Source organism: Oncorhynchus nerka, linkage group LG3 (assembly GCF_034236695.1).
Source record: "Oncorhynchus nerka isolate Pitt River linkage group LG3, Oner_Uvic_2.0, whole genome shotgun sequence".
NCBI classification, from domain to species: domain Eukaryota; kingdom Metazoa; phylum Chordata; class Actinopteri; order Salmoniformes; family Salmonidae; genus Oncorhynchus; species Oncorhynchus nerka.
Genome location: NC_088398.1, coordinates 15,708,812 through 15,736,600, shown reverse-complemented (window position 1 = coordinate 15,736,600; position 27,789 = coordinate 15,708,812). Strand labels below are relative to the sequence as shown.

Here is a 27,789-nt window from a genome sequence, read left to right as displayed (position 1 = left end):
CGTGGGGCGACGCACAATTGGCATAGCGTCGTCCGGGTTAGGGAGGGTTTGGCCTTGTCTCATCGCGCACCAGCGACTCCTGTGGCGGGCCGGGCGCAGTGCACGCTAACCAAGGTTGCCAGGTGCACAGTGTTTCCTCCGACACATTGGTGCGTCTGGCTTCCGGGTTGGATGCGCGCTGTGTTAAGAAGCAGTGCGGCTTGGTTGGGTTGTGTATCAGAGGACGCATGACTTTCAACCTTTGTCTCTCCCGAGCCCGTACGGGAGTTGTAGCGATGAAACAAGATAGTAGCTTCTAACAATTGGATACCACAAAAATTGGGAGAAAAGGGGGGTAAAAATTCAAAACATAAAAAGTAAAAAAATGTATATACACCAATCCCAGATTGCTAAAGTAAATCCTATATGAAGAAAGAGCATATGGATTATCTTTATTGCAGAGAGCAGTCCAGTTCATTGTTATTGTCATACCAGGAATGAAATAAAAGAATGCAGCAAATACACAATCCAAACACTCACGTACAAGTCTGTTTAAATCATTCAAACAAAGAGCATTAACACATCTATCTCTATATCGGAAACCAGAGTGGTGTGTATTAGGGACAGGAGTTTTTCCTGGTCACGTGGGTAGGAAAAACTCTGCTGGGTCCCTAGTTGTTGCTTAGACACACTACGGCCCAGAGTTTTTCCTGAACAGTCACATTAGGAAAAACTAATGGCCCTAGTGTGTATATTTCTAAGTGTGCCATTGGTATAGACCATAACAGTGCATGTTGTTACACGGTAACACAGCACTGTGCTGTAGTGTTCCCTCAGAGTGACATGTAATACAGTAGAACAGGAACAATGAGGAACAACAGTAGGCAACAGCACACTAGAATCCAGCCCTGACAAATTGTAACATTAGAACAGAGCCATAGAGATGGAAGTTTAACCAACATTAATGTCGTTCCATTCTTCCAGTATTTAGACTCTCGTCCTAAATTCTTGCTACTCAGCTGGTTTGCATAGCTGGCATAATTTAGGATCATTAACAGGACCGTTACTGTATTGTTCAATATTGGCTGCTATGGAACCATGTGATACTATCTCAGAACATCAGAGTGCTTTTTGGTGGGCAAACTCTCTCTCAAGTGAGTCAGTCACTCAGCGTTGCATGATACAGTGCTGCACGTGAGTGGCTCTCTGTAACAGCAAATTCTGACAGTTTTCTTCTGTAGTAGTTCAAACACTACATGTATAGTCCACAACAACAGGTCTTTAAACTCAATCAGATGTTTTCAAGCCTGGTCCTTGGGACCCACAAGGTGCGTAGGCTTTTGTTTCAGTCCAATACTGAGTCTCCTGCACCAGGATTGAAGAACCCTGCCACTAGTAGACTCTAAAATATAACACTGAATTGGGTAGAACCATATAAAATGGGGTCAACAATGATTATTACCACTGAAAGCAGCATGGAATGCTGAATTCCACACATCACCACCCTACCGAAGTACTATCATACCGTGGTATACAGTGAAATCAACCAGGATTAGACAGTGATGTCATAAATCTGCACTGGCAGCCAAATAGTAGTCCCATGTAGATGACGTCATCATCACTGTCTAATCCCCATTTAGACTGTGTGACTGTCAACATCAGGTGGAATCCATAACCTTGTCACAGTTCAAGCCATTCCATTTCTAGGGTTTAATGAGCTTATCTGAACTTTGGCATCTCAGCTGTGAGGCCACTTATCAATAAACAGATAGAAAACCAATCAATGATTAATACACCACAATACCCCTACCAGCTTTAAGGGAAATAATAATAGTAAAATCCTACATGCAGGAAAATAATAAAAACCAAACCAAATGTAATCCTACAATAGTTTAGACAGGCAGGCCAATTCTGATCTTTCCTTCACCAATTGGCCTTTTAACCAATCAGCTGTGATAAAGATAGGATGTGATTAGGCAAAAGAACAATTAGTAGAAAAAAGATCATAATTGGGCTGCCTGTCTAAATGCAGTCTAAGTACAGCTGCATGGGTGAACAAGCAGAGCAGAGGCACAGCATGGAGAAATGAACATGTTTTATACAATATCAGAGTGCTTTTAGTAACCTCTGGGAGAGGGAGGGGTTGGGGAGAGAGAGTAGAGGAAAGAAGAGTTGAGTCAGAATGTTAAAGGAATGCAAGTCAAGGAAAGGAAAATGGAATGAAGGTGCAGTGAGTGTAGAGGGAGAGATCAAGCACTTTGTTTTTTAATTCATTCTTTCTCCCTCACTCGCACTCGTTTTCCCGGAGGACATCGAACATATTGACTGTGAGGCTGGTTGGCCCCTTCCTCTCCTTCACTACCGGGTGTCCAAACCCTTCATCTTCATCATCATCACCATCACCATCATCATCAGCATCCCTATCCCTCTCCTCCTCCGGCTCAGAGCTGGACTCTCCCTCCTCCTCCTCCTCATCCCTCTCTCCTGCCCCCTCCTCTTCCCTCCGTCCCTGTAGAGCGATGATCTCTGCCAGGTCTGGGTGGGACTCCCACTGCTCTGTGTAGCGCAAATCCATTAGTTGAATAATTAATCAATCAATCAAAAACACTTTTCTTCATGTTTTTTTTGTACAAAGCCAGATGAACATGAACATAGATCCCCTGCTGGGATTTGACCTTCCCCTGCATGTCTGTCTGCCCTTTTAAATATGAGTCTCTGGTTGTCTGTACAGTAGTGATATAGTGATATGCCTGATGCCTCACTGTTTGCCATGGCCTCTCTGATCATTGTATGACCTGTATACTGACCTCTCTGATCGTTGTATGACCTGTATACTGACCTCTCTGATCATTGTATGACCTGTATACTGACCTCTCTGATCGTTGTATGACATGTATACTGACCTCTCTGATCGTTGTATGACCTGTATACTGACCTCTGATCGTTGTCTGACCTGTGTACTGACCTCTCTGATTGTTGTATGCTGGTGGTCTGAGGCACAGACACAGCCTGCCGTCGACGGCCAGCCGCAGCAGACTGTTAGCCGCCCGATACACGTCGTTACGAGCTGCCTTCGCTGTCTTATAACCCCTCCTCTCTGCCCAGGCTGTGAGACAGACAGAGAAGAGGGAAGAGAGAGAACAAGAAAGAGGCGTAGGGAGAGAAAACAAAAATCGATAAATTGTTATTGTATTATAATTTCAACTGTTCCTGAGAATTTTCCAAATGTCTCCCTGACATCCAGACAAGAGGGCGTGTTTCAACAGTTTAGAACCGGACCAGAGGTTCTAGAACCAGACTGGAGGTGGTCCTTACCCTCACACACGTCCCAGGCTGTCCAGCTGTGCTCGGGTCCCTGCTCCCTCTCCTTCTCCCCCCCCTTGGGTGCATGCTGTGGGCCCTCCACGCTGGGGTGCCGGAGCTTGAGCACCGACAGGAAGGGGGTCCGCTCACACAGATAACCCACAGAACTGTAGGGCTCCTGCAGCTGAGACACTGGGTAGATACCAGCTAGGATCTAGGGAGCAAGGGGCAGATAAGAGGAGGGAGAGAGGGGGAAATGGAGGAAGAGGCGTAGATACAAAAGAATGGAGGAAATGTGTTTAGAAAGAGTAAAGCATGATGAGAAAGAGAAGTAGGAAAAAAAAGTAGATAAAATGTTTGAAAAGGGTTGACGGGTAATGATTGCTTTTATACACAAAGCTCTCCTCAGTAGTTGAGACTTAAACGTGGTACGGATTGGTACAGTGGTACAGCCTTCAAATGGTCAGAGGGAATATCATTTATTCTCCAAGACATTTCCTTCACAGGCTGTCACCAAAAAGTGATTTGACCTGGGATTCTAAGGGAATGGGAGGACATAGTACCCACACAAACATACACACTTACACCCTACCCACTCCCTCCTCTCAGTTACCTGTAGTTGTTTGTTGACTAGTGAAGGGAAGACCAGTCCAGGGCAGTCGCACAGTTTGACAGTGGGTGTGAGGTAGTAGGTCTGGAAGTATTTGGTGTGGCCGGGGGTTCGAGACACACTCACCACCTTCCTACCTACCAGACTGTTCAATACTGATGACTTCCCCACATTAGGGAAGCCTAGGGAGGGAGGGAGAGAGGGACATTATACATATATTCATATTCCCTTTGTAGTAGACATTTCAGAATGCCAGAGGGGGCTGGTGGGGGAACAAAGCTTTGAGGTACACAAGCATAACTTCATTTATCAAGTTACTAATCAGTGACAACAGATTAATGATTGGGAGGTAGGAAAGCAAGCTTCCAACATGGCTGCTCACCTATACAGCCCAGCGTGAGTACGCCATCTTTATACAGCTCCTGGGAGGGGCTGCTCATCTCCATGGCAACATCACTCTGGTGCTCCACTAGCACAGAGTCCGCCCCCTCCTCTGACTGCTCTCCCTCTGGTCCCATAGCAACCGCATCTCTCTGGATCTTCTTCTCCCAGCTGGACAAGTCCACTACAAGGGGGTGGGGGGTAACAATGGTGAACACTCCCTACAGCCACTCATTCTGCACACTTCTGGAAAAAAGTGGATAATCAGGAAGCAGCCTTACTTGTCTTCAGCCTATTTTAAGACTACTTCCATTCAGTGTTGGTTCTTCTATGATATACCCTTACAACCCTGCACCCACAGATCTTTGTACGAAGACATCAATCCTTCATTCAACAGTAATTAGCTATGCTATGGAAAGTACCTGGCCAAAGCATTAAGTAATTACAGACTTGCATGGTTAGCAATACATGTGTGAAATAGGCACTAAGCCACCCAGGTGGGTGTCCCTTTCACCTTTTCCTGCTGTGATTTCCTGACACGCCTTCAGGATGTGGGTGGGGCCTCCAGCATGTCCCCACCCACATGTACCCTTTTTTCTCATCCTCTTCTTCTGAAGCACTAGAGTCACAGAGACAGATACAGACAGTGAAAAGGTTAATCTGGTGATCAAGTACACAGTTCAACATCACCAATCAGCTCTCATTATTCTCCCTCGTCTTGTGTGGCACTTTCGCTCCAGTACAACCACCCTCACTCCCACCCACCTGTGCTGTATGGCTGGCCGGGGTGTGATGTGAAACAGACACAGTGGAGGTGGGGGAACTGTGTCTGGAGGTAGTGTGTCCAGGCCAGCACCAGGGGAGGGGGACACAGGTCAGCTTTGTTCAGCACCACCACCACCTGCTTCTGCAGCTCCCCAGTGATGTAGTGGTACAGCGCTGGGGGAAACTGCAGCACCTGCATGGGAGGGACACACCAGGAACACATTCATTAAGACATGCATGCTCGGTCTGGCAAACGACTTATAGACTGGTACTGACCATGTATAACTTACTCTGTCTGTGGCTCCACCTGGTGGATACTCTATGTATGCAATTCACCATATGGTTCAACGCATAATGACACCATAATAGTGACTATTAATGACATTATCATGGTGACAGTAGTAAGTTGATATTGATACTATGGTACATGACTAGCAGCAGATAATGACAGTAGGAGGAGTTTAAAAGAGATGGTCCACCGGGTGCCTGATGTCCACGATGAGCAGGATCACATCGGACATCTCCAACACTCTCCACAACTGTCTCCATGTCTGAGAGAAAGAGGGGGAGTATAAAGTGTTAAGTTATATGAAGAGTATATAGGTTTTACCTACCCTAGGTTTTGCTCAGTGTCAGAGAAAGAGGTGGTTTTTAAATTATTCATTCAAGTTTATGGAATATTGTAGAATGAATAGCTCTTTATTTATCCATCAAAATGGACCTTTCTGCTGGCACAATACGTCCCCCCGTAACTAACCGGTCACTAACCTCAAGGCTACCACCTCCCTGAAGAGCATTTATAAAGGGTGTATAAAGGGTTCTGAATATATTGTTTCCTCACCTCCAGGTTGTGCTCAAAGTGGCTGAGGGATCCAGGTGGGTTTCTGGAGTGCAGGTCATTCAGATATTCCCGGTATGACTTCTCTTCTTTCCTCAGCAGCTCCTCACGATTCATCCCATAGTTCCACGGAGGTCGCCGCGGAAACTCAAGACCTGAGATTGGAGGTCAGTGGCACAGATACGTCAAGCATTGACACAAAGTGAAAAGACCATGTCAAAATTCCCACTAGAGTGGGTCTTTATTTAACAGCATTGAGAGGCTCAGGGTACAGGTCACATACCAAATCACACCCTATAGTGTACTACTTCGACCAGAGCACATATAGCTTAGGTCAAAATGAGTGTACTAAATAAGGAATAGGGTGCCATTTGAGACCTTTATTTAACAGCATTAAGAGGTTGTTGTGAGGCTCAGGGTCAAGGAGCGCTGACCTTTCTCTGTGGGGTAGATGTCGCTGATGTCAACCTCCAGGTCTTTGTCTAACATCTGGTCCAGAACCTTCTCTCTGGCAAGCTTCTTCCTCCTCTCCACCTCCTCTCTGCTCTCCTTCTCAAAGTGCAGACGGAACCTGAATGGACAGAGAGATGAGTATAGCTGTGTGTAGAAGGGGGAAATTGGGCAGGGCGAGTGTGTGAAGGACACAAAAGCATCTGTGTGCAGAGTCATGAATATCAGGTGTGTGTGACGTGGGTGTTTGTTCTGACAACAGCAGTTTTTGTAATTTACCATTGACCTCTGTCAAAGTTGTTTGCTCATGGTTCCGGATTCCTACAGTAACATGTTCTCATTTAATTATTTTGTCTCTTTCGGCCTCTTACTTTTAATATCTATAGACATAGCTCTAATTAATCTTTCCATTAACCCTTTTGTTCAAGCCCAGCAATAACACACCCGTCTTTGTGTTTGGTTTCATAGCAGGTGAAGTACAGTATTACATTAGTGCTGGTCCCGGGTGTTACGTGTGGCTTGCTCTGCGTCTACATCAGTAAGCCACGTGTGATCCCCTGGACCAGAGCTAAGTATTACCTATGCTAATGTATTGGTAACTCACCTATTGGGGTCGTATCTGCCCTCCCTGATGCCGGGCTGCTGGTTTATCCTCCTGACATCTGTGGTTTCACTATCTGAGGTGTCCGACTGTCTCTCCCTGTCCATCCCCCGCTCCACACTGGCATTACGGCTGCTGGGCCCTGAGCCTGGCTCACCTGAGGCGGAGAGGTCATCATAATCAGAGAGTTACATTGAACCCTTCCCAAATGGCACCATATTCCCTATATAGGGCACAACTTTTTGTTGTGCACTATATATAGGGGATAGGGCACTATTTGGGACACAAACACACAGAGGACAGAATGAAAACTAGCCTCTATGTCAGCACTTGGTACCAAACAAAGACCACATTCCACAACGTTCTACTTTAGAATCGAGGGCATATACTTTTACATATATGCTATCTACATTGCATAACACATAGCTATCTATACATTTAGTAATCGTCTCAATACTAACCTTATCTAATAAATCGACAGTGGATGTTTTCATAATAAATATATTTTCATTACTAGCTGTAGAGTGTAGGTATGTGATCTCCAACACCGTTTGTTATACCCTCAATTTGGGATAGCTTAGCTATCCTATTACTTAATTTGATAGCGAGTCTGCGCAGTAGAGCTTACACAAAGTGAAAACAATACCAGTGTAGTACAGTGATGCTGATTTCTGTGCATCAATACTTTCCCACTTCAGCCCCATCAATGACAATGACTGACGCCAGCAATACAATTGAGCGATAAGGTCACACACATTGCTAGCTCTGTAACGTCGTCACCTCCAAGGTACTAGCTAGCAAGCAAGCAATGTAGCTAACGTTTGCTAGAAAGACCCAAATACATAAGATATGCATGTTATGGCAAAAAAATAACGACGTCCCTATTATTTAATTGTAGCTAATTCGTACAAATATATCGGGCAACTTGACATAGCTGTCTGCTTTCAGGAACAACAGCACTAACTAGCCAAGTTACTCAACTCCCCGCGTAACGTTACAAGTTAGTAAAATGAAAAGCTATGCTAGCTAACGTTAGAAAGTGTGCGTGCCGAAAATGCTGTCATTGCAGCTCACGTTACCTCTCTTTCTTTCCCGTTTCACTTGCATCTGTTTCTTCTTCTGTTTGGTGCTGAATGGCTTTTTCCGAGGCATGTTTGAATGAAAAATTACAGTTTCGTAGTTTGTGTTAGCTAAGGCAGAAATACAGTAACGTCGTTATTTACTATCATGAAGTTTCTCGACTCCTACACTTTTCACCCACCCGACGCTATCCGGCACTGCAGAAAAAATGTTGACTAAGTTGAAAAACCATTCAATGGTAAAACATATACAGTTTATATTTACTTATTTTTTAAACAATCTAAATGTTATGCTTTTGAATCCTTGTCTGACAAGACATGGCAAGTTAATATTGATAGGAAAAAAACATTTAAAGAATGGTATAGTAAACCTCCGATTCAACTATTATTACTCACGCTAATGTTGTTCACGACACACGCGTTATTTGCGTGACACATCACACTACAGCAGATCAATGAATCAAGCGTTTACTTGACACAGGCAATCAACACTGCCAAGTCCTTACATGCATTAGGGCAAATTTACGTCTACAGCTGTCATATTCAAATGTGACATTCAAACTAAAGCTCTGTGGTTACAATACATTAAACAGCAGCATCTCACCCTTTCAAACATAGGCGATCTTCAAAGTGCATCTTTATCATTACTGCAAGTGCATAATGTGTTACATGAAGGCAAATTGTTGGATTTCAGTGAGGTTTTTATTGTTTGATAAGGGGAAAACACTTTTCATACGTATCAGTCTGTTTGTAAAGGCTCATACACTTTAGTATAACAGTAGTGGAAGTATAGTCAGAATATATTTGGATAACAATGATATTCTTAGGACACAAAATAAATATGACAAGAAATACATAGAACAAGTACCAGCTGATCACATTCACTTCCCAGTTCTTACAGGGTCAGGTGAGGTAAACAGGGCTCTATGATTGGCTTCTGGACTGAGGCCAAATATCAAAGTGTTATATAGTATAGATTATACATTTATTTTTAACACGCACATATACACTGGTATGTATATCAATATATACTTTTGCAGGCCTTTTTTTACAGAGCCTACTTCCCTTTTTTTTCAGTGAAAAAGATTTGAGCACATTTTACAAGGTAGATTACAGTAACCATGACAATGATGATGTAATCAATACCTGATAGTATCTGTGGGAAAGTAGAAAAATTTACCTTAACAATTCTGTTAGTTTCAGTTATACACTTCACGGACGTGACCACAATCAAAGTTGTGTTCGTATGGAGTAGAAGGATAAAAAAAAAAGAGAAAACATCTCTTCACTCATTGTTCTCTTTCAGTCATTTTTTGTCTCTCTTCCACACCATTGCAGTGAAGGACAGAGAAACACTCCTTTACAAACAGTATACACTAGCCATTCATTATAAAAGAGTACAAAAACACACAAACTCAACATTGGCTAAATGAAATAAAAGTGAGTAACCAGTATTCTTATTCCTCTTCCATTACCCACCTTTCAGGCACATCTTCCTATATCCCCTCTGTATTGCTTTTATCCAGTCTGTCCATAGGGCTCCTCCAGTTTCTCTCAGTCTCTACCACTCCTCCCTCCCACCCCTATGAGTTTAGGTGCTCCACCTGAATGGTGGAGGTAGCCACGGTGAGACAGAGGTCCTTGTGGGTCGCTAGGTCTGCCACACTGACTGATTTGAACTGGATGTCCCCTGCAGCAACTGTTTTATACTGGTGCAGGTCAAAAGGGCAGGATGCCGTCTCTGCCTGAGAGTAGCTACCCTGGTTTTGTCCTTGTCCATGATCTCCACCTTGTCCTCCGGCTCGGACTGCCCCACTATCAGTGCCCTCTCCTCGGCCTTGGCCATGAGAACCTCCCTGGTTCTGGGTATGGCTTTGGTTCTGCTGAGAGTGCTGTGCAGCAGCCACCGCCGCTGCAGTGAGCGGGTCTGAGTTGTGTTTCTGCATGTGTTTCACCAGGTACGTCTCCTGAGAATAGAATAAAGAGGGTTAAGAGCGAGAGTTGGCAAGTGTGCACCAACACACACTATGCACAGACATGCACTGTCTGAAGCCTGTGAAAATGTCTGTTGAAAGTTAAAGGTCTGCGACTACTACATGCTGGGTGCCTTAACAGTGGTGTTTCTCTTACAGAGGTGTATGTGCGGTTGCAGAGGCCACAGGAGTAGAGCTTGGCATGTTTGACCGTGTGAGTGGACAGATGGACTTCCAGACTGGCTGCGTCCGTGTAACCACGGTTACAGTTGGTGCACTTGAAGGGTTTGTCCTTGTTGTGCTGCCGTCTGTGAGACTGGAACAAAACAGGACCGTTCAGGACTCATCTTCAAATGGGTATTTGTAAGACTGTAACTACTAAGGGTTAGTATTACTAAGCTTTCACCACTGGGAATAAAAACCAAAGAAAAAAGGGACAGTAGTCACCTGTAGGTTGGAGAGTTGTGTGAAGGATTTCTCACAGCCCGTATGAACACACTTATAAGGCCTGTCTCCTGTGTGGATCCTACAGAAGCATGGGAGAAATGTAAACGGGCCCTCCATATTCTCCTTTCAGCTATCCTGTGATCCACACCATTACAGATGAGGGAGATGAAGAGAGGAAAACACTGTAGAGATGGAAACTATTGAGAGTCTCCCCCCCACCCACAGAGAAAAAGTCTATTGATAGTTCCCCCCCACAGAGAAAAAGTCTGAGAGTCTCCCCCCCCACCCACAGAGAAAAAGAGAGAAAAAGTCTATTGAGAGCCCCCCACCCACAGAGAAAAAGTTGAGAGCCCCCCCCCCACAGAGAAAAAGTCTATTGAGAGCCCCCCCCACAGAGAAAAAGTCTGAGAGTTCCCCCACAGAGAAAAAGAGAGAGTTCCCCCAGAGAAAAACAGAGAAAAAAATGTATATTGCAATGCCCCCATAGAAAAAATACTAATGAAAGGCAGAGAAAGGGGCAGATAACTAGTACATCGCCCTCACCTGTTGTGCTGCTGTAGATGACTGAGCTGTCTGAAGGACTTCTGACAGAAAGAGCAGGTGTACGGTTTCACCCCTGTGTGGATGCGGATGTGCTGGGCCAGATAGCTGGAGTTGGCAAATGACTTGGAGCAGTGGGGACACTTGTGAGGCTTGGACTCAGTGTGGTTTCTGGAAGAAAGAAGAGAAGATGGAGAGAGAGAGAGAGGAGGGGAGAACAGTGTTGCTTTTCTTTAAACCTTGATTGATAGGCAAATCACACTTAAACTCCCTCTATTACTCAGTGACTGACTTCTAAAAATTACATTTCTCTAAAACGTAACAGTATTCCACTCTGACTCAAATTATTTTCAAACTGATCATGTATACATGTATGTATGTGTGTGTGTGTGTGTGTACACGCAATAGAGAAGCAGCAGTGTAGAGGTAAGGATACCAGACAGACAGACAAGAGACAGAGGGACTCGAAGTAGAGACGACATACAATCGTGCGCACGCACACACACGGCGTGCGTCTTTCCTTTTCACAGACATCCACACACACCCACCCACCCACACAGTGCTAGCAGCCAATAGAGGGGAGGGGAGAGGGGCAGGCTAGGTAAAGCCTGTAGGGTAGAGCTGGTCAGGTGGAGCTGCTGTGAGCAGTACCGTGTGTGCTGCTGTAAGTGACTGAGCTGTCTAAAGGACTTCTGGCAGTAGGAGCAGGTGTAGGGCTTGGCCCCGCTGTGGATGCGGATGTGCTGGGCCAGGTAGCTGGAGTTGGCGAATGACTTGGAGCAGTGGGGACACTTGTGGGGCTTGGCCTCTGTGTGAGACTTGGAGTGGATCTGCATGTCTGACTTACTGAAGAAGGTCACAGCACACATCCGGCACCTACGGGACAGAGAGACAGACCAGGGAGGGAGGACGAGTGGGAGAATGGGAAGACATGAAGGAAATGAGGGCATGAGCAGGTGAGAAACAGAGAGATGAAAATACAAAAAGCAAGGACAAAGAGACATGGACATGAGAGATGGGCAAGGGGGAGGAAGAGAGTGGAAGAAGGGAGAAGCATGAGACAGCAAGTGGGGAAAACAAAGAGAGCAAAATAAAAAATACAATGGGATAGAAAGCAAAAAAAGGAGCAAATGAAACAAATGAGGGATATGAACAAAGCAGACGGAAGGGGGAAGAGAGAAAGAGGGTGAAATCAGTGTAAACAGCAGGAAAAAGAGCAGATTCTGCTGAAGCAAGAAATAGAAAGACAAACAGATTGCTTGAAAAGTAGGGAAACATTTATGAAGGAGAAAAAAAAAAAGGAGGACAGAAGTAGGCAAAGGAGTGTGTGTCCAATGTGTGCAGGGATGTGTGTGTGGGGCGGATGCATGAGGGAGGCAGAGAACGTGTGTCCATGCTGCAGAGTAAACACACAGTGTGTTCCAGAGAGCAGGTACATACACATAGTGAAATACTTAAGCAGGTGTGTGTGCTGCCACGGCATGCAGTGGAGTCGTTCTGTGGTTTGTGTGTGAGAGAGAAAGAGAAATGCCCGTGCCCAGCAGCACCTAGTGTTCATCCACAGCCTGTGTCTAACCTCTCTGTCCTGACTATCATCTACAACATACAGACATATGGGTGTGCAAGCATTCCACAGCTTCACATTCCTATGGGGATGCACAGCACAGCAGGTGTTTTTTGGCCCTTCTGTGATGCCATAGGTCCGTACCTGTAGGTCTTGTTGCAGTCTTTCCCGCCATGGTTCTCGTCTTCGTTGGCGAGGTCGTACGGGTCAGTTGTATAATGCTGCGAAGACATAACCACCTATCAAATGTCACACAAACATTAGAATCACGTCCATCATATTAAAAAGGCACACTGTTGTAAAAGACTACATTAGCTTTTTTTTTTTTTGCTTAGTCTGAAAATCAATAGCATGAGCTCAGTCTGGAATTGTTTTAGAGGGAATAGGTTTGATTTTGGTTACTATGGAGTTACTATGTTAACTGTCTCACCTGCCCCCCTGACGCCAAGTGAGCCAGAATCAACGCCTCATTTCCAGCAGAGAGGGTGTGGCCACCGGAAAGCACACCCCTCCCTAGTGTTGACTTCTTCTTCCTTCCTCGCTTCAAAGGTGTCGGCATGACGATCACCTGGGGGGTTCCACCTTCCTGTTTCTTCTCTAAGTGAAAAATGTGTGTCAGAGCTTGACAGTACGTGAGTGAAGTGTGTATTTTTCAGTGTTAGGATAAAGGAGGGTGGAGACAATCGTGTGTGTTACCTGGAGTGTGCAGTGTAGAGACGATCATGGTGGGATGTCCAGAGACAAAGGACTGAGAGGAGGAGGCAGGAGAGACCAGCTGTGTACCTTGAGGGGTAGTGATGACCAGACCCGCTGCAGAGAGGGGAACATTTAAATAAGATACAAAACAGACATTGATGGAAAGACAATGCAAAAGTGTGATAAATAGTACACTAACAATAACAATTGACACACACACACCTGCTGTCATGATACCAGTGGAAGCTACGGGCACCACAGTGATGTTCTGGGTGTGAGGGGGGTGTAGGTGACCCCCTTGGCCCTGCCCCCCTCCCTCCTGCTTGGGGACAGTGAGCATGGTTGTCTGGTAATGAGAGGAGGGGAACGAAGTGTTCTTCTCCTGGTCCTTCAGTTGCTTCAGGAACATGGCATTCTCAATCTGACAGAGAAAGTGAGAAATCCTTGTTACAAAATTCCAAACTACAAAAAAAGTATTTGCTACAATCCAAAGGTGTCACTTGCAATATACTTTAACATTTTAAACGGAAATGTCTCACTAAACATACCTGTCCTTGTACAGGCACAGGGGACCAGAAGTACTGAGAGTTAAAATGGGAATCCTCCATAATTTCTGCAATGGAAGAGTAACACCGCCATATCACCACTAGGCCAAACAGCTAATCACTCATCAATTGAAATAAAATTGGCTACATTGTTGTACGTCCGACTGGCACCTTTGGGCGACAATCTTAAATCATTTAAATGTCACTTCACATACATTAGCTAGCTAATGAAACAATAAATGGTAACTATGTTGGTACTTTATTTGGTTAGATAGCTGAAATATTTGGACACATATTACAATAATTATGCCCCCGGGTTACACAATGATATGACTTGTTAAAGGCTAGCTAGGTAATTTAGCTTCCTACTATAAATGTGCATTGTTGTGGTTGCATAGGAAGGAGGACCGTGCTAGCTCGCTATTACATGGGTTTTCCCCTTCAAAGTAATTAATTTGGTGATTGGTGGTGATACAATGTAGCTAAGCAATCATTCGAACACAAATACGATGTCTAGGTTGCTAACGTTACTTGTTAGCATTTTTCTGAGCTGCAAGTGCTAACTGTAAACGCTAGGCGTTCTAATAAAACCACGAGAGGAATGTTATCGGACTCTCGCGTCTTCGACGCATGTAAAAATAGAAAAGCAAAGCACCAAAAAAATCGACGATTAAAAAAAACTGAAGGTGAGAGAGAAAAAAACTATCTCGCACAGACTTCCGGCTGTCCAGACAGAGACTCGTCGGGTACAAGTCGCTCAAATTGAAAGAGAAGTACTATGATTATGAAGACAAATAACACAATTTACCCGCGCTGACAGCGCTTTCTCCCTTCCCGGAATTCCCGTAGCCCGGTACAGTTCAGAAACTATGTTCAAATCTTTCAGATTTTACAAATTCAACGAGTTTGTTTTCTCTCCTTTTTTTTCTATTTTTTTCTTCCTTATGGAGTCGCTTGTCTGCGCTGCACTTCCTTCGAAGAAGGTCGAGTTAAACTCTGTGAAGAAACAAAGCTCTCTGAGTGTGTGGTGATGTCATTTCCGTCGAATGAGGTCTAATTTTTGAAGCTTCAAATTGGTACTATCGCTTTGCTATTAAATATATAAAACGCAAATCAATGCAATTTCTCCTTCTGCGTATTTTACTGCAATGTAATAAACATAAAAAAGTTGTAATGTCCCTCAAGAAGTCTAATTTAGTAAGATCTCTGAAGCCCAAAGTACAGTGACAATCAGTCCACATGGTGTCACCAAAGATCTTTGGTAATGTTCTGTCTGGTCGCTGTAAGCGCAATCAACAAACACACTTCCGTTAAATAAGGGCGGATATTGCCCTCAACATCCGGTAGGTGAGGTCACACGTAAACACATGGCCGTACGAAACATTTTACCGTGTTACATTTTTGGTGGAAGAAGTATAGAGCTTTATACACATTCACGCAATGAAAGTTAAAGTCCTCTCCAGGAATCCGGACGACTACGTCCGTGAGACGAAGTTGGATATCCAGCGTGGTAAGTACAGATAGTTAGCCAGCTAGTGCATATTAGCTAACACACAGTTCAATCCATGGTATAGAGATATAGCTAGCTCAATCGGCACTGTCAAAAAAACTTCTTCTAACAGTGTATGTAACCTACAGTACCAAGAAATTACGACCCGTCCCTCCATCCGTTCGAGGTGCCAAGAGAATACACCCGTGCCCTGAATGCCACCAAGCTGGAGCGCGTGTTCGCCAAGCCGTTCCTGGCTTCTCTGGACGGCCACAGGGATGGGGTGAACTGCATGGCCAAGCACCCTAAGAGCCTCTCCACAATGCTGTCCGGCTCCTGCGATGGAGAGGTAGTTAACTAACTAACTGTACTTTGAGTTAGCAATGGCCTGGTTAAATATGAGTTGATTGCAAATCCAAGAATTATAGGCTACATGTCTAACTTTGGAATGGTCAAACATATATAATGATAAGTCTGTGCATTGAGATGATGCATCTAAATGACCTGTTTATACTGTAAGACTAACTGATTTGTTTCTCAGCTGAAGGTGTGGAATCTAACCAAACGTGAGTGTGTTCGTACACTCCAGGCCCATGAAGGCTTTGTCAGGGGGATGGTCGTCCGCTTCTGTGGCACCTCCTTCTTTACGGTACAGTATCTGTTCCACTATCCAAGGTTGTATTCACTAGGGCACACTAACTTAATGTTGTGCAATGGATAAGTTCACATAGAACCTCCCCATTCTGGCCCATTTGCTTCCGTTTCCTGTCTAGTGTATACTAACCAGACCAGGGGTATATTAATTACTTGGATTCCGTTGCAAAATGTTTGGTCTGTTGCAACGGAAACTGTTTACCGTTTACTCGAGGTACCAAACGGAAGTAAACAGGTCCCTCCCAGTTTCATTCTATCTAAATTGCTCTAATAGAAACTATTGTTTTTGTTGCAAAATGTTTTCCATGTGGAGTAAATGGGTTTCCATTGCAAAATGTTTTCCAACAGACTAAATGAATTCACCCCTGGGTTTATCTCACAGAATGGTTGCCCTCTGCTGAATTGCAGTCTTGTGACACAACTTCATTATGAATCAACCTCAAACTTCTGTGAAAGTAAACATGCTTGTGTTTCTGAATAACAGGTTGGTGATGACAAGACTATAAAACAGTGGAAGATGGAGACTCCTGACTACGGAGAGGAAGAGGAACCTCTCAATACTATTCTTGGAAAGGTATGGAGGAGGAGTTGTCTGTCATTATTCTGCTCAGTTAATATCCCTGAGAGTGTATCTCTGACCAAACCTATCTGACACTGTAACATGTGCATACCATTGAGTGGACCAATCATTAAAGATTGTGGCTTTAAGCCCATGATGATAAGAATGATGGGTTTGGAGATATTCCCTACAGTCAGGGTGATTATGATGGTTGTTGTAATGTATTCCCCCAAGTCTGTGATGATGATTGAGGATGTTTGTTCCTTCCAGTCTGTGTTCACTAGCATCGACCACCACCAGAAGGAGGGGGTGTTTGTGACGTGTGGCCAGCAGGTGGACATCTGGGATGAGCAACGCAGCAGCCCCATCCGCTCCTTCTCCTGGGGTGTGGACAGTTTCAGCTGTGTCCGCTTCAACCCTGTAGAGGTAATCAACTCTTTCCCTGTGTGGATTGTAGCAGAAAGTGTCTCAGAGTATGATTGCTGATCTAGGATCAGGTCATCCATGTCCATATAGTCTTGTTAATTATAATCTGAAAGGCAAAGCTGGTCCTAGATTAGCACTTCTGCTCTGAGACTCTTGGTGAATACGGACCCTGACATTGCTATAGCACAGACAGAAGGTGTAACCCAGACACGTCACAGAGGCTATAAAGCTGAAGTATCCGTTTAGAATGTTTTCTGACCACCAAAATGTATAGTAGTGAGAGGAAGTCCAGTCGTGGGTGGTGGGAGAGGATGGGACTAGGGGAAACTGGGCTGACATTCTGCAAATTCTCATTGTTGAAACAATACATTTTTTCTGTTCCCAAAACTAGAATCTGTTACGAACACAGTGTACTAATATTTATAGACATGACGCTTTGCCAAACTGGGGGAAAAAAATGCGTTGTTTAGAAGGAGTGCAAGGTCGAATTGAGTTTGTGCACACACACACCTCACAGAGGAGGCGTTCTCTAACGGAAATATGCAAATACATTCTACAACGCGCCAATAGGATCTTGCTAGCTCGTGCTTGGCTTTGCCTACCTCCTTGCTTGTTTTGCCCACTATGCTTTGTCTGTTCAAACTGTAAATGACACAGATGAACTGTCTTGTGTTAGTTATAGATATCTTTGGCTATAGCCTCCATACACCAGAATAATGGAGGCTATACCCATATCAGGACTATGTTGGTCAAAGGTTGTATAAAACACAGAATTGTATGACTTTTAGAAAAATGTTTTGTTGACCTTCCTGCTTTTCTCCTCAGACTGAACTTCTAGCAAGTTGTGCCTCTGACAGAAGTATTGTCCTGTATGACATGAGGGAAGCGACACCTCTTAAAAAGGTACATTTCTACGTTTACATCCCAAATGACACCCTATTTAGTACACTACCATTTGACGAGGGCTCGTAGTGTGCTGTTTGGGATGCTACCCATTAGAACTGCACAAGTAATCCAATTTTAATCTAAATTGACATGCGCAATATCCATATCGCAAGAGGCTGCAATATTTTGAAATGCCACTTAGCCATCTGTCTAACGCCTGTTTTTTAAAAACTTTTGATATATTATTCTAGTTGACAAGAGTTCGCCTTCTCTCCTCTTTTGGCCGCTTCCCAATCCCACACACAAAGCCCCGGCCCCTGTCACTCAAGCAGGCAGTTCCTCGTGCTCCAGATTCACTGCATGCATTGACCAAACAGCATGCAGTCAACAGATTTCTTTCTAACAAGAACGACACAGCTTTCCACTTTGCTTCTTAATATAAATTCACATTTTCTTTATTTTTCTATTCGTTTGTGTAACTTGCTCTCATCTATTTAAATCTAATTAGGGTTCCATTTAATTTATTTAACCAGGTAAGTTGACTGAACACATTCTCATTTACAGCAATGACCTGGGGAATAGTTACAGGGGAGAGGAAGGAGCCATTTAGGTAGCCAGATTAGGAATTCAGGACACCGGGGTTAACACCCCTACTCTTACGATATGTGCCATGGAATCTTTAGTGGCCACATGGAGTCGGGTCAGAGGCAAGGCATGGTAGGCTGCTGGCCATGGGAAACGCTGACCAACACTTTGGTTCTTACTCTGTCACAACCATCTCCTCCCTTTCCTCATTGTCATGCCAAACAAAACTGCATTCCAAGTAGCCACTGTATTCCAACCATAACATTTGAATGATCATTCTATTTCTATGATTCTAACAGGAAAACCAAGTGTTTTGATGTAAAATTGCAATCTCAATATTTGGTAGAAAAATTGCCATTAGATTTTTTTGCCCATATCGTCCATATCAGCCCTACTGCCCATGACTTTGCCCTTTACTAAACTCATTTCCCATTCCATACTGTCCTCTCATTACTGAATGTGTCTAGTGGTTAGTGTATTGAAGTATGAATGTGTGATTTCCTATATAGGTAATCATGAATATGAGGAGCAACACTTTGTGCTGGAATCCCATGGAAGCTTATAATTTCACCTGCTCTAATGAAGATTACAAGTGAGTGATGCAATTCAACATGTGTTGAGTTTACAACATGTTCCCTACATCACATAGGCCTCATTCATTCCCGGAGAGAAGTTTGTATTTCCAATGCTAATAATGATTTTGTTCATGCAATTGTTTGGGGAGTCATATAATTATTATTTCTAATGTACATTTACACTTATTTTACAATAACAGCATGTCTCACGAGTGTTTGTATTTACTGTCCTTGCACCACAAATTAGAGAAGCACGGTGGTGTGTGTTAACATCTGATCTTTGTGTTTATTAACCAACCGCATGCGTCTCCTCCCCCTTCAGTCTGTATACATATGATATGAGGTACCTGGACAAGCCTTTCACCGTCCACATGGACCATGTCTCAGCTGTGCTGGATGTAGACTACTCTCCAACTGGTAAGGAGTTTGTCTCGGCCAGCTTTGACAAGACCATCCGCATCTTCCCCAAAGACAGTGGCCACAGCAGGTTAGTGGTGCCAGTGGTTCAGACACTGGGTTCCAGCAGATTGCTGGCTACTCCAGGGTTGTTGTTCTGAATCCTACGTCTCCGTGTGTGTTTATCATCAGCTTTGATGTATTTATTTTTGTACAGCAACATTGTGTTCAGTGTGTGTGGTTGTGTGTGTGACCTCACAGGGAGGTGTACCACACCAAGCGCATGCAGCACGTCATCTCCATAAAGTGGTCGTCAGACAACAAGTACATCCTGAGTGCTTCAGATGAGATGAACATCAGACTGTGGAAGGCCAATGCTGCTGAGAAGTTGGGATTGGTGAGACACACAGTCCTCTTCCTCTCCTTTAGAAGTAGTGTACGCACGTCCTGTAACTTGCAGGTGTCGGGTATCAAAAGTCATGTCATGAAAGAAAGATGGATCCCAGATACATTTTTAGTTCTTACCAATAACTGATAGGCCCATATGCTAATATTCTGATGCATTTGTTGGAGCTCTGATTTTGGCCTTCCGTTTTGCGAGTTTGCTGGATTCCTCAACCTGCCATGGCCTGATGCCCACCGTGGTACGCTCTGCATGGTAAGAGAGAGAGAGGCCAGGGTGCCAACAGCAGTGGCACTGCCAAGGGCTCTGATGGATGCTGACTGACTTGGAACAGAATCACTTTCAATAAGTACAATGGATCAATAGGGACAGCAGAGCAGGGTTAGTGACAGACTGGAGCTATTTGGAACTCTTGATTACCAATAGACAAAGTCTGACCAGTCAGTCAGTGTGGGCAATGTGGCACTATAGAGTGGATTTAAAGGGATAGTTTACTAAAATGTATTTTTGGGGAAATAGTGACTTGAATTACTTAGAGGTGTTACAGCAGGCTAACGTTAGCATCGCCCAGCCCAAATATTGGATGTAATTTTTGCCCACTTTGGCATTACTGTTATGTTTTCCTCAACCTCTTAACTCTCTGTATGTTCAAGACATTATTTACACATTACCTGAAATATAAGGTTCTGTTTTGCGTATCTTAAACATTCTTTCACCATCTAGCCTTACTCCTTTCATCTGATGCCAAAACCAGCATTTAGCCTACAAGGATGAATTGCAAGGTAGATGAATGGACGTTTTTCGGTGCCATCTCCAATATCCATCCCCCTTCTACTTCACTCTTCCTTATTCCCTTAATGCAGCTTAACACTGGAGAATTGGGAACATATTGGCACTTGTTTTACTGTCAGTGTATAAGAGGTGATTTATTCTGTAGCTTTGCACTTAAACAGATCAGACGAGCCCAGCTGCTATCAGCAGTTTGAATAGGCCCAATCACTTAAAGAGAGCGGCCACTCTGGAAATAATGAAGCATTAACAATCAAGTTGGACTGGAAGGGTCTTTAATTAAAAAGAAATGCTGAATCAAGGCTGTCTGTCAGATCTCAGGAAGATTGGAAGTCTTCAGCCTGTTTGTTGCAACTGCAGTGTCTCTCTGGTTTTGGATTTTGATGCCATTCTATGAGATTACCTTTGACCTCACTGTGACTGTGTCATTCTTTTTTGTCCCGTGATCCTATTTTTCATGTTACTTGGAGTAACATTGACCTTTGACATATTGTAAATTCACCTTTTGAAATCACACCAATTATTGTATGCATCATACATTCTCATGACAGTCATGAGAAGTATTGCTATATATAGCCTATACATACAGCAAGCTCAAAGTATTGGGCAGTGACACATTCTTTGTTTTGGCTTTGTACGACAGCACTTTACACTCCATATCAGGGGAACCGTTTAGAGGTGACAGCACTTTTCACTCCATATCAGGTGAACCGTTTAGAGGTGACAGCACTTTTCACTCCATATCAGGTGAACCGTTTAGAAATGACAGCACTTTTCACTCCATATCAGGTGAACCGTTTAGAAATGACAGCACTTTTCACTCCATATCAGGTGAACCGTTTAGAAATGACAGCACTTTTCACTCCATATCAGGTGAACCGTTTAGAAATGACAGCACTTTTCACTCCATATCAGGTGAACCGTTTAGAAATGACAGCACTTTTCACTCCATATCAGGTGAACCGTTTAGAAATGACAGCACTTTTCACTCCATATCAGGTGAACCGTTTAGAAATGACAGCACTTTTCACTCCATATCAGGTGAACCGTTTAGAAATGACAGCACTTTTCACTCCATATCAGGTGAACCGTTTAGAAATGACAGCACTTTTCACTCCATATCAGGTGAACCGTTTAGAAATGACAGCACTTTTCACTCCATATCAGGTGAACCGTTTAGAAATGACAGCACTTTTCACTCCATATCAGGTGAACCGTTTAGAAATGACAGCACTTTTCACTCCATATCAGGTGAACCGTTTAGAAATGACAGCACTTTTCACTCCATATCAGGTGAACCGTTTAGAAATGACAGCACTTTTCACTCCATATCAGGTGAACATATCAGGTTTAGAAATGACAGCACTTTTCACTCCATATCAGGTGAACCGTTTAGAAATGACAGCACTTTTCACTCCATATCAGGTGAACCGTTTAGAAATGACAGCACTTTTCACTCCATATCAGGTGAACCGTTTAGAAATGACAGCACTTTTCACTCCATATCAGGTGAACCGTTTAGAAATGACAGCACTTTTCACTCCATATCAGGTGAACCGTTTAGAAATGACAGCACTTTTCACTCCATATCAGGTGAACCGTTTAGAAATGACAGCACTTTTCACTCCATATCAGGTGAACCGTTTAGAAATGACAGCACTTTTCACTCCATATCAGGTGAACCGTTTAGAAATGACAGCACTTTTCACTCCAAATGACAGCACTTTTCACTCCATATCAGGTGAACCGTTTAGAAATGACAGCACTTTTCACTCCATATCAGGTGAACCGTTTAGAAATGACAGCACTTTTCACTCCATATCAGGTGAACCGTTTAGAAATGACAGCACTTTTCACTCCATATCAGGTGAACCGTTTAGAAATGACAGCACTTTTCACTCCATATCAGGTGAACCGTTTAGAGATGACAGCACTTTTTGTACAGTCCCCCCATTTTACGAAGACAAAGTATTGGTACAAATTCACTTATGTTTATTTAAGTAGTGAAGTGTTGAGTATTTGGTCCCATATTCCTAGCACACAATGTTTACATCAAGCCTGTGAATATACACATTTGTTGAATGCTTTTGCTGTTTGTTTTGGTGGTTTCAGATCATTTTGTGCCCCATAGAAATGAATGGTAAATATGGTATTATATCATATTGGAGTCACTTTTTTATTGTAAATAAGAATAAAATGTTTCTAAATACTTCTACGTTAATGTGGATGATACCATGACCAAAACACACAGCTACCATGACCAAAACTCACAGTAAATGCATCCAAAAATGTTGTAGTCACAGGTTTAATGTAATCATTGCGTGCTAGGAATATGGGACCAAATACTAAACTTGACCTCTTTAATACACATATAAGTGAATTTGCCCCAATACTTTTGGTCCCCTAAATGGGTGTTGGAATTTCTAAACGGTTCACCCGATATGAATGAAAATACCCTCAAATTAAAGCTGACAGTCTGCACTTTAACCTCAGTCATTGTATAATTTCAAAACCAAAGTTGCTGGAGTACAGAGCCAAAACAACACATTTGTCACTGTCAATACAATACATTTGGAGCTCACTATCTCTGGAAACACGGCTCATACCGCTACATAACACCTTAAGCCTACTACTCATTTTCTATTGAAAGAGCGTTGAGGCCATAGAAAACTCTGCAGAGTCAGTGTTGCTCTGCTCCTTTTTCACTGGAAATGTTAAGGTTTTCATAAATAACATTTAACAGGTTGTTGGCCTGGTCTAAGGGAAGCAGTGTACCTCAACATCAGCAGCAGCTATTAGCTAATCTCCCTTCAAATTGAATGAATTAGAATTGGAATAAAAGCCTTGGAAGAGTGGCCAATTAGAGAGCCTCGGAAACTACGTCCGGAGAGAATGAGAGACGCTCAAGATTTTTTATGAGGGAGAGGAAGGGAGATGGAGAGTGAAGGGTGTGTTGGACGGCTGTCTATAGCCTGCTCTCGAACCATTCATTCAGATTGGAATGTGAATGTTGTTTATGTACTACTTACGGTGCTAGGACTGGTCGATAGGTTGGTCGTTAGGCTTTTAGTCGACCAGTATTGTTTTTAGTTGAGCAGTAGTAAATATACCGTACCAGTCTCAGGTTTTGACACCTACTTATTTACGAGTTTTTCTTTGTTTTACTTTTCTCTACATTGTAGAATATTAGTGAAGACATCAACACTATGAAATGGCACACAGGGAATCATGTATTTTAACCAAAAAGTGTTAAACAAATCAAAATATATTTTATATTTGAGATTCTTCAAAGTAGCCCCCACTTGCCTTGTGGCAGCTTTCCACACTCATTCTCTCAAACAGGTAGTCACGTGGAATGCATTTAAATCCCTTTTTAACAAGGTAAACCTGTTATTTGTGGAATTTACCTCTGCCACAGAGGATAAGGTCATCAGATTTCAGCCCAAATAAATGTTTCACAGAGTTCAGGTAACAAACACATCTCCACATCAATCAACTGTTGAGATGCAGAATGCTGTGGTAGCCATGCTGGTTAAGTGTGCCTTGAATTCTAAATAAATCACTGACCGTGTCACTAACAAAGCACCATCACACCTCCTCCTTGCTTCACGGGGGGAACCACACATGCGGAGATCATCCGTTCACATAGTCTGCATCTCAAAGACACGGCGGTTGGAAACAAAAATCTCACATTTGTACTCATCAGACCAAAGGACAGATTTCCACCGTTCTAATGTCCATTGCTTGTGTTTCTTGGCCCAAGCAAGTCTCTCTTCTTCTTATTGGTGTCCTTTAGTAGTGGTTTCTTTGCAACAAATCAACCATGAAGTCCTGATTCACACAGTCTCCTCTGAACAGTTCATGTATTATTATTCCAGTCTTTTACCGTTCTCATTGTCGGAGTGGACACATTGTTTGCGGCGCGCACAACCTATGCTACACTTGTGAGAAACAAGTTTTGGTTTATTTCATTCCGTTATTTGTTTTGTCAATTTAGTCATTGTCTTGTTTGGAGTGCTCCTGTCAATATTGAGTAAGGACACACAACTGATTTTACGCATTGAAGTTGGCCTATAGGCTACCTGGCCTGCTCGCAAATGTAGGCATATAAATGTGCCCATTTGGGGATCTAATAGTATTTCTGATTGGCTTAATGCACCACCGCAAGCTGTGGAGCTTCTCTGTAGTCTTTTCTTCACCTCAAACAGCAAGCAAACTAAGTCTGTTTTTACATCCATTGAGAATGACAATAATTCCTAAATGTATTTGAAAAATCTTTCGAGCTCTCTCCCTTTCCATAGCCAAAAAATGTCATACCCTGATCTAGTGGAAACGTCATAAAATAGTATACTATACTATAATACTATTTATTTTTCTCTGTTGTCCCCCCCGTGGTCTAGCTGGCTCCTAGGGAGAAGGCAGCTGTGAACTACAGCCAGAAGCTGAAGGAGAAGTTCCAGCACCACCCTCAGATCCGCCGCATCTCGCGCCACCGCCACCTGCCCAAGTCCATCTACAGCCAGAGCAAGGAGCTGCGTGTCATGAAGGAGGCTCGCCGCAGGAAGTATGGGCTCCTCCTTTACCCACGCCTCTGTCTACCCTCCAGTGGCTTTCTGTTCTCTACCTGCACATATCCTCAATACTCTTGTTTGTAACAGTCTAACCACAGAAGTCTATATATTACAGTATGTATATCAGTAGAATTGAGTTCTTGGGAAGGTTAGTGTTGTTTTGGATGTTATTTGTCTGTGTTGATGGGAGGAGGTTTTCGGGTGGTTGACCTGGTCTGTGGCCTCGCCACAAAGGAAACTGTCAATCTCTGTTAACACAGTAGGTTCAGAACTACCCTGGCCTCTGTCCAACTATGGCAGAAGGTCCATGTAGTGGTTGAGGCTGTAGCTGGCTGCCAGAATAGGTCTGACTGCCCTACCAAGGCACACTTACCCTAATGGGCGACAGGATGGTCCCTCATGGCTTGGTCATCATGGGCTTTTTGCTCATTTACACTAAAGTCTCTAAGGGGATGTGATGGTGTCGTCATGACCAGTTGATGATTCATCAAATATTAGTCTGTTGATGTTTGGTCCTGAAACGTAGTAACACATGATTGTAATATATCATCCATGTGTACCTAGGAGCTACATGCTCTGTGTATTTTTCACATGTCATTATTAGTGTATTCTACAGAGTACACTAACTCCTTTGTGTACTCTGCTAACGGTTCTCTCTCTGTGTCTGAATATTCTCATGAATTGGTTCCTGATGTTTGAGTTCATTTCTGCCTCATTGTGTGTCCCAGGGAGAGGAACGTACGCAAGCACAGCAAGCCTGGCTCCATGCCCGTGGTGACGGAGAAAGAGAAACATGTGGTCACCGTTGTGAAATAGGACGCCAGTGACCGTGTGGCGTTGGAGGACTGAAGGACTACTCTGCCTCTACAAACACTTGGGCCACGTTCAGACATACACAGCTAGTTTGCAAAATGTCGGTATGTTTCCCAAACTGGATTTCTGACAAACCTGGCCAGTTGGGAAAGATACCAGAATTTTGCAACCCTGCACACAATGTTGTGGATCGTTTCAGTTATATTCATGACATTCTAATCTGCAATGTTCAAAAGACTGCACCCTCCTGAACACACACCCCCTGAACACAACCCTATCTAAAACTTTGAAAGAATTCATTCCACCTCTCCAAGGCTTGATTACAAAAGAGAAATATGGGTCAATATTTTGAAGTTTGCTGACATAAGTGTCTCAACTGTCATGGTAAAACTTTGTACCCCCAGATGAAGATTTCATGAATGCTATTGTTGGAACATTAATTTGGGGATGATATTGTATAAGAATACACTAGAAATCAAGAACAACATGCGTCAAATATCACCAGAAAGTTTCTAAAATAAACTATCTTGAAAATGTTTGTCCTCCCTACACCACCACATACATTCAGCTATTGTTTACTGATTCAGTAACCTTAGATTGCATGATGCTGATTGGTTGACTATATTGACAGTGATTTTTGTATTTGATACACTGCTAATAAAGATGTGGTATGATATTTTTGGGTCTGAAATGAGTACTGTTTTTTGGTTTTTGATTCTCATATCGATGCGACAATACTTTTCAACGCTTGTTTATTACATTTTTTAAAAGTATACAATTAATATCCAAGGTGCTCAGATTAGCATAATTTGTGTTTTGTTTGGTATATTTTAGTCATATATTTCTGAATGGTTATTTTAATGTGCCTGAGTTCTAGTAACCAAGGAGGTCTGTATTGTAATTGATATACCTACAGTTGAAGTCGGCAGTCTACATACACTTGGGTTGGAGTCATTTAAAACTCGTTTTTCAACCACTCCACAAATTTCTTGTTCTCAAACTATAGTTTTTTCAAGTTGGTTAGGACATCTACTTTGTGCTTGTAATTTTTCCAACCAATTGTTTACAGTCAGATTATTTCATTTATAATTCACTGTATCACAATTCTAGTGGGTCAGAAGTTTACATACACTAAGTTGACTGTACCTATAAACAGCTTGGAAAATTCCAGAAAATGTTTGACATCTAGGGAAAATCAAAAGCCAAGACCTCAGAAAATGAATTGTAGACCAAGTCTGGTTCATCATTGGGAGCAATTTCCAAATGCCTGAAGGTACCACGTTCATCTGTACAAACTAGTGCGCAAGTATAAACACCAGGGGGATGCTTGCAAGCCGAAGAACACCATACCAACTGTGAAGCACGGGGGTGGCATCATGTTGTGGGGGTGCTTTGCTGCAGGAGGGGTTGGTGTGTTTCACAAAATGGATAGGTAGGAAAATTGTGTGGATATATTGAATACAACCTCTCAAGTCATCAGTCAGGAAGTTTAAGCTTGGTCGCAAATGGGTCTACCAAATGGACAATGACCCCAAGCATACTTCCAAAGTTGTGGAAAATGGCTTAAGGACAACAAAGTCAAGGTATAGGAGTGGCCATCACAAAGCCCTGACCTCAATCCTATAGTTAATTTGTGGGCAGAACTGAAAAAGACTGTGCGAGCAAGGAGTCCTACAAACCCGACTCAGTTACACCAGCTCTGTCAGGAGCAATGGGCCAAAATTCACCCAACTTATTGTGGGAAGCTTGTGGAAGGCTACCTGAAACGTTTGACCCAAGTTAAACAATTTAAAGGCAATGTGATGAAAGAAATAAAAGCTCAAATAAATAATTCTCTACTATTATTCTGACATTTCACATTCTTAAAATAAAG

At 43.2% G+C, this 27,789-nt stretch overlaps 3 protein-coding genes across 8 annotated transcripts; 1 reads left to right on the top strand and 2 right to left on the bottom strand.

Moving 5' to 3' along the window:
* Nucleotides 1-417: 417 nt before the first annotated feature.
* Nucleotides 418-8,475, bottom strand: LOC115123883 (guanine nucleotide-binding protein-like 1). 3 transcript variants are annotated; one of them, XM_065008802.1, is made up of 13 exons: nt 8,403-8,475; nt 8,007-8,064; nt 6,931-7,084; nt 6,311-6,447; nt 5,880-6,031; nt 5,518-5,589; nt 5,039-5,231; nt 4,788-4,892; nt 4,275-4,457; nt 3,896-4,074; nt 3,295-3,496; nt 2,945-3,085; nt 418-2,535 (listed from the first exon to the last, which is right to left on the bottom strand). In XM_065008802.1, exons 1-13 carry the CDS (start codon nt 8,442-8,444, stop codon nt 2,264-2,266), a joined length of 1,890 nt encoding a protein of 629 aa, XP_064864874.1. In that variant the 5' UTR covers nt 8,445-8,475; the 3' UTR covers nt 418-2,263. The 3 variants fall into 3 exon arrangements, with proteins under 3 accessions (XP_064864874.1, XP_064864877.1, XP_064864878.1); XM_065008806.1 differs by having other exon boundaries at nt 2,364-2,530; XM_065008805.1 differs by lacking the exon at nt 8,403-8,475 and having other exon boundaries at nt 8,007-8,334.
* Nucleotides 8,476-8,686: 211 nt separating this feature from the next.
* LOC135559500 (zinc finger protein 384-like) lies at nt 8,687-15,026 on the bottom strand. 4 transcript variants are annotated; one of them, XM_065008807.1, is made up of 11 exons: nt 14,580-15,022; nt 13,775-13,839; nt 13,449-13,647; nt 13,227-13,340; nt 12,961-13,127; nt 12,675-12,769; nt 11,618-11,842; nt 10,970-11,137; nt 10,427-10,505; nt 10,137-10,295; nt 8,687-9,973 (listed from the first exon to the last, which is right to left on the bottom strand). In XM_065008807.1, the coding sequence occupies exons 2-11, from the start codon at nt 13,832-13,834 to the stop codon at nt 9,590-9,592; spliced, it is 1,650 nt and encodes a 549-aa protein (XP_064864879.1). In that variant the 5' UTR covers nt 13,835-13,839; nt 14,580-15,022; the 3' UTR covers nt 8,687-9,589. The 4 variants fall into 4 exon arrangements, with proteins under 4 accessions (XP_064864879.1, XP_064864882.1, XP_064864885.1 ...); XM_065008816.1 differs by having other exon boundaries at nt 9,856-9,973; nt 10,427-10,561; nt 14,580-15,026; XM_065008810.1 differs by lacking the exon at nt 13,775-13,839.
* Nucleotides 15,027-15,115: 89 nt separating this feature from the next.
* dcaf13 (ddb1 and cul4 associated factor 13) lies at nt 15,116-26,592 on the top strand. The gene is made up of 11 exons (XM_065008819.1): nt 15,116-15,281; nt 15,410-15,609; nt 15,802-15,909; nt 16,399-16,488; nt 16,744-16,899; nt 17,725-17,802; nt 18,879-18,961; nt 19,267-19,431; nt 19,602-19,737; nt 24,933-25,096; nt 25,832-26,592. Exons 1-11 carry the CDS (start codon nt 15,212-15,214, stop codon nt 25,917-25,919), a joined length of 1,338 nt encoding a protein of 445 aa, XP_064864891.1. The 5' UTR covers nt 15,116-15,211; the 3' UTR covers nt 25,920-26,592.
* The last annotated feature ends 1,197 nt before the right edge of the window (nt 26,593-27,789 follow it).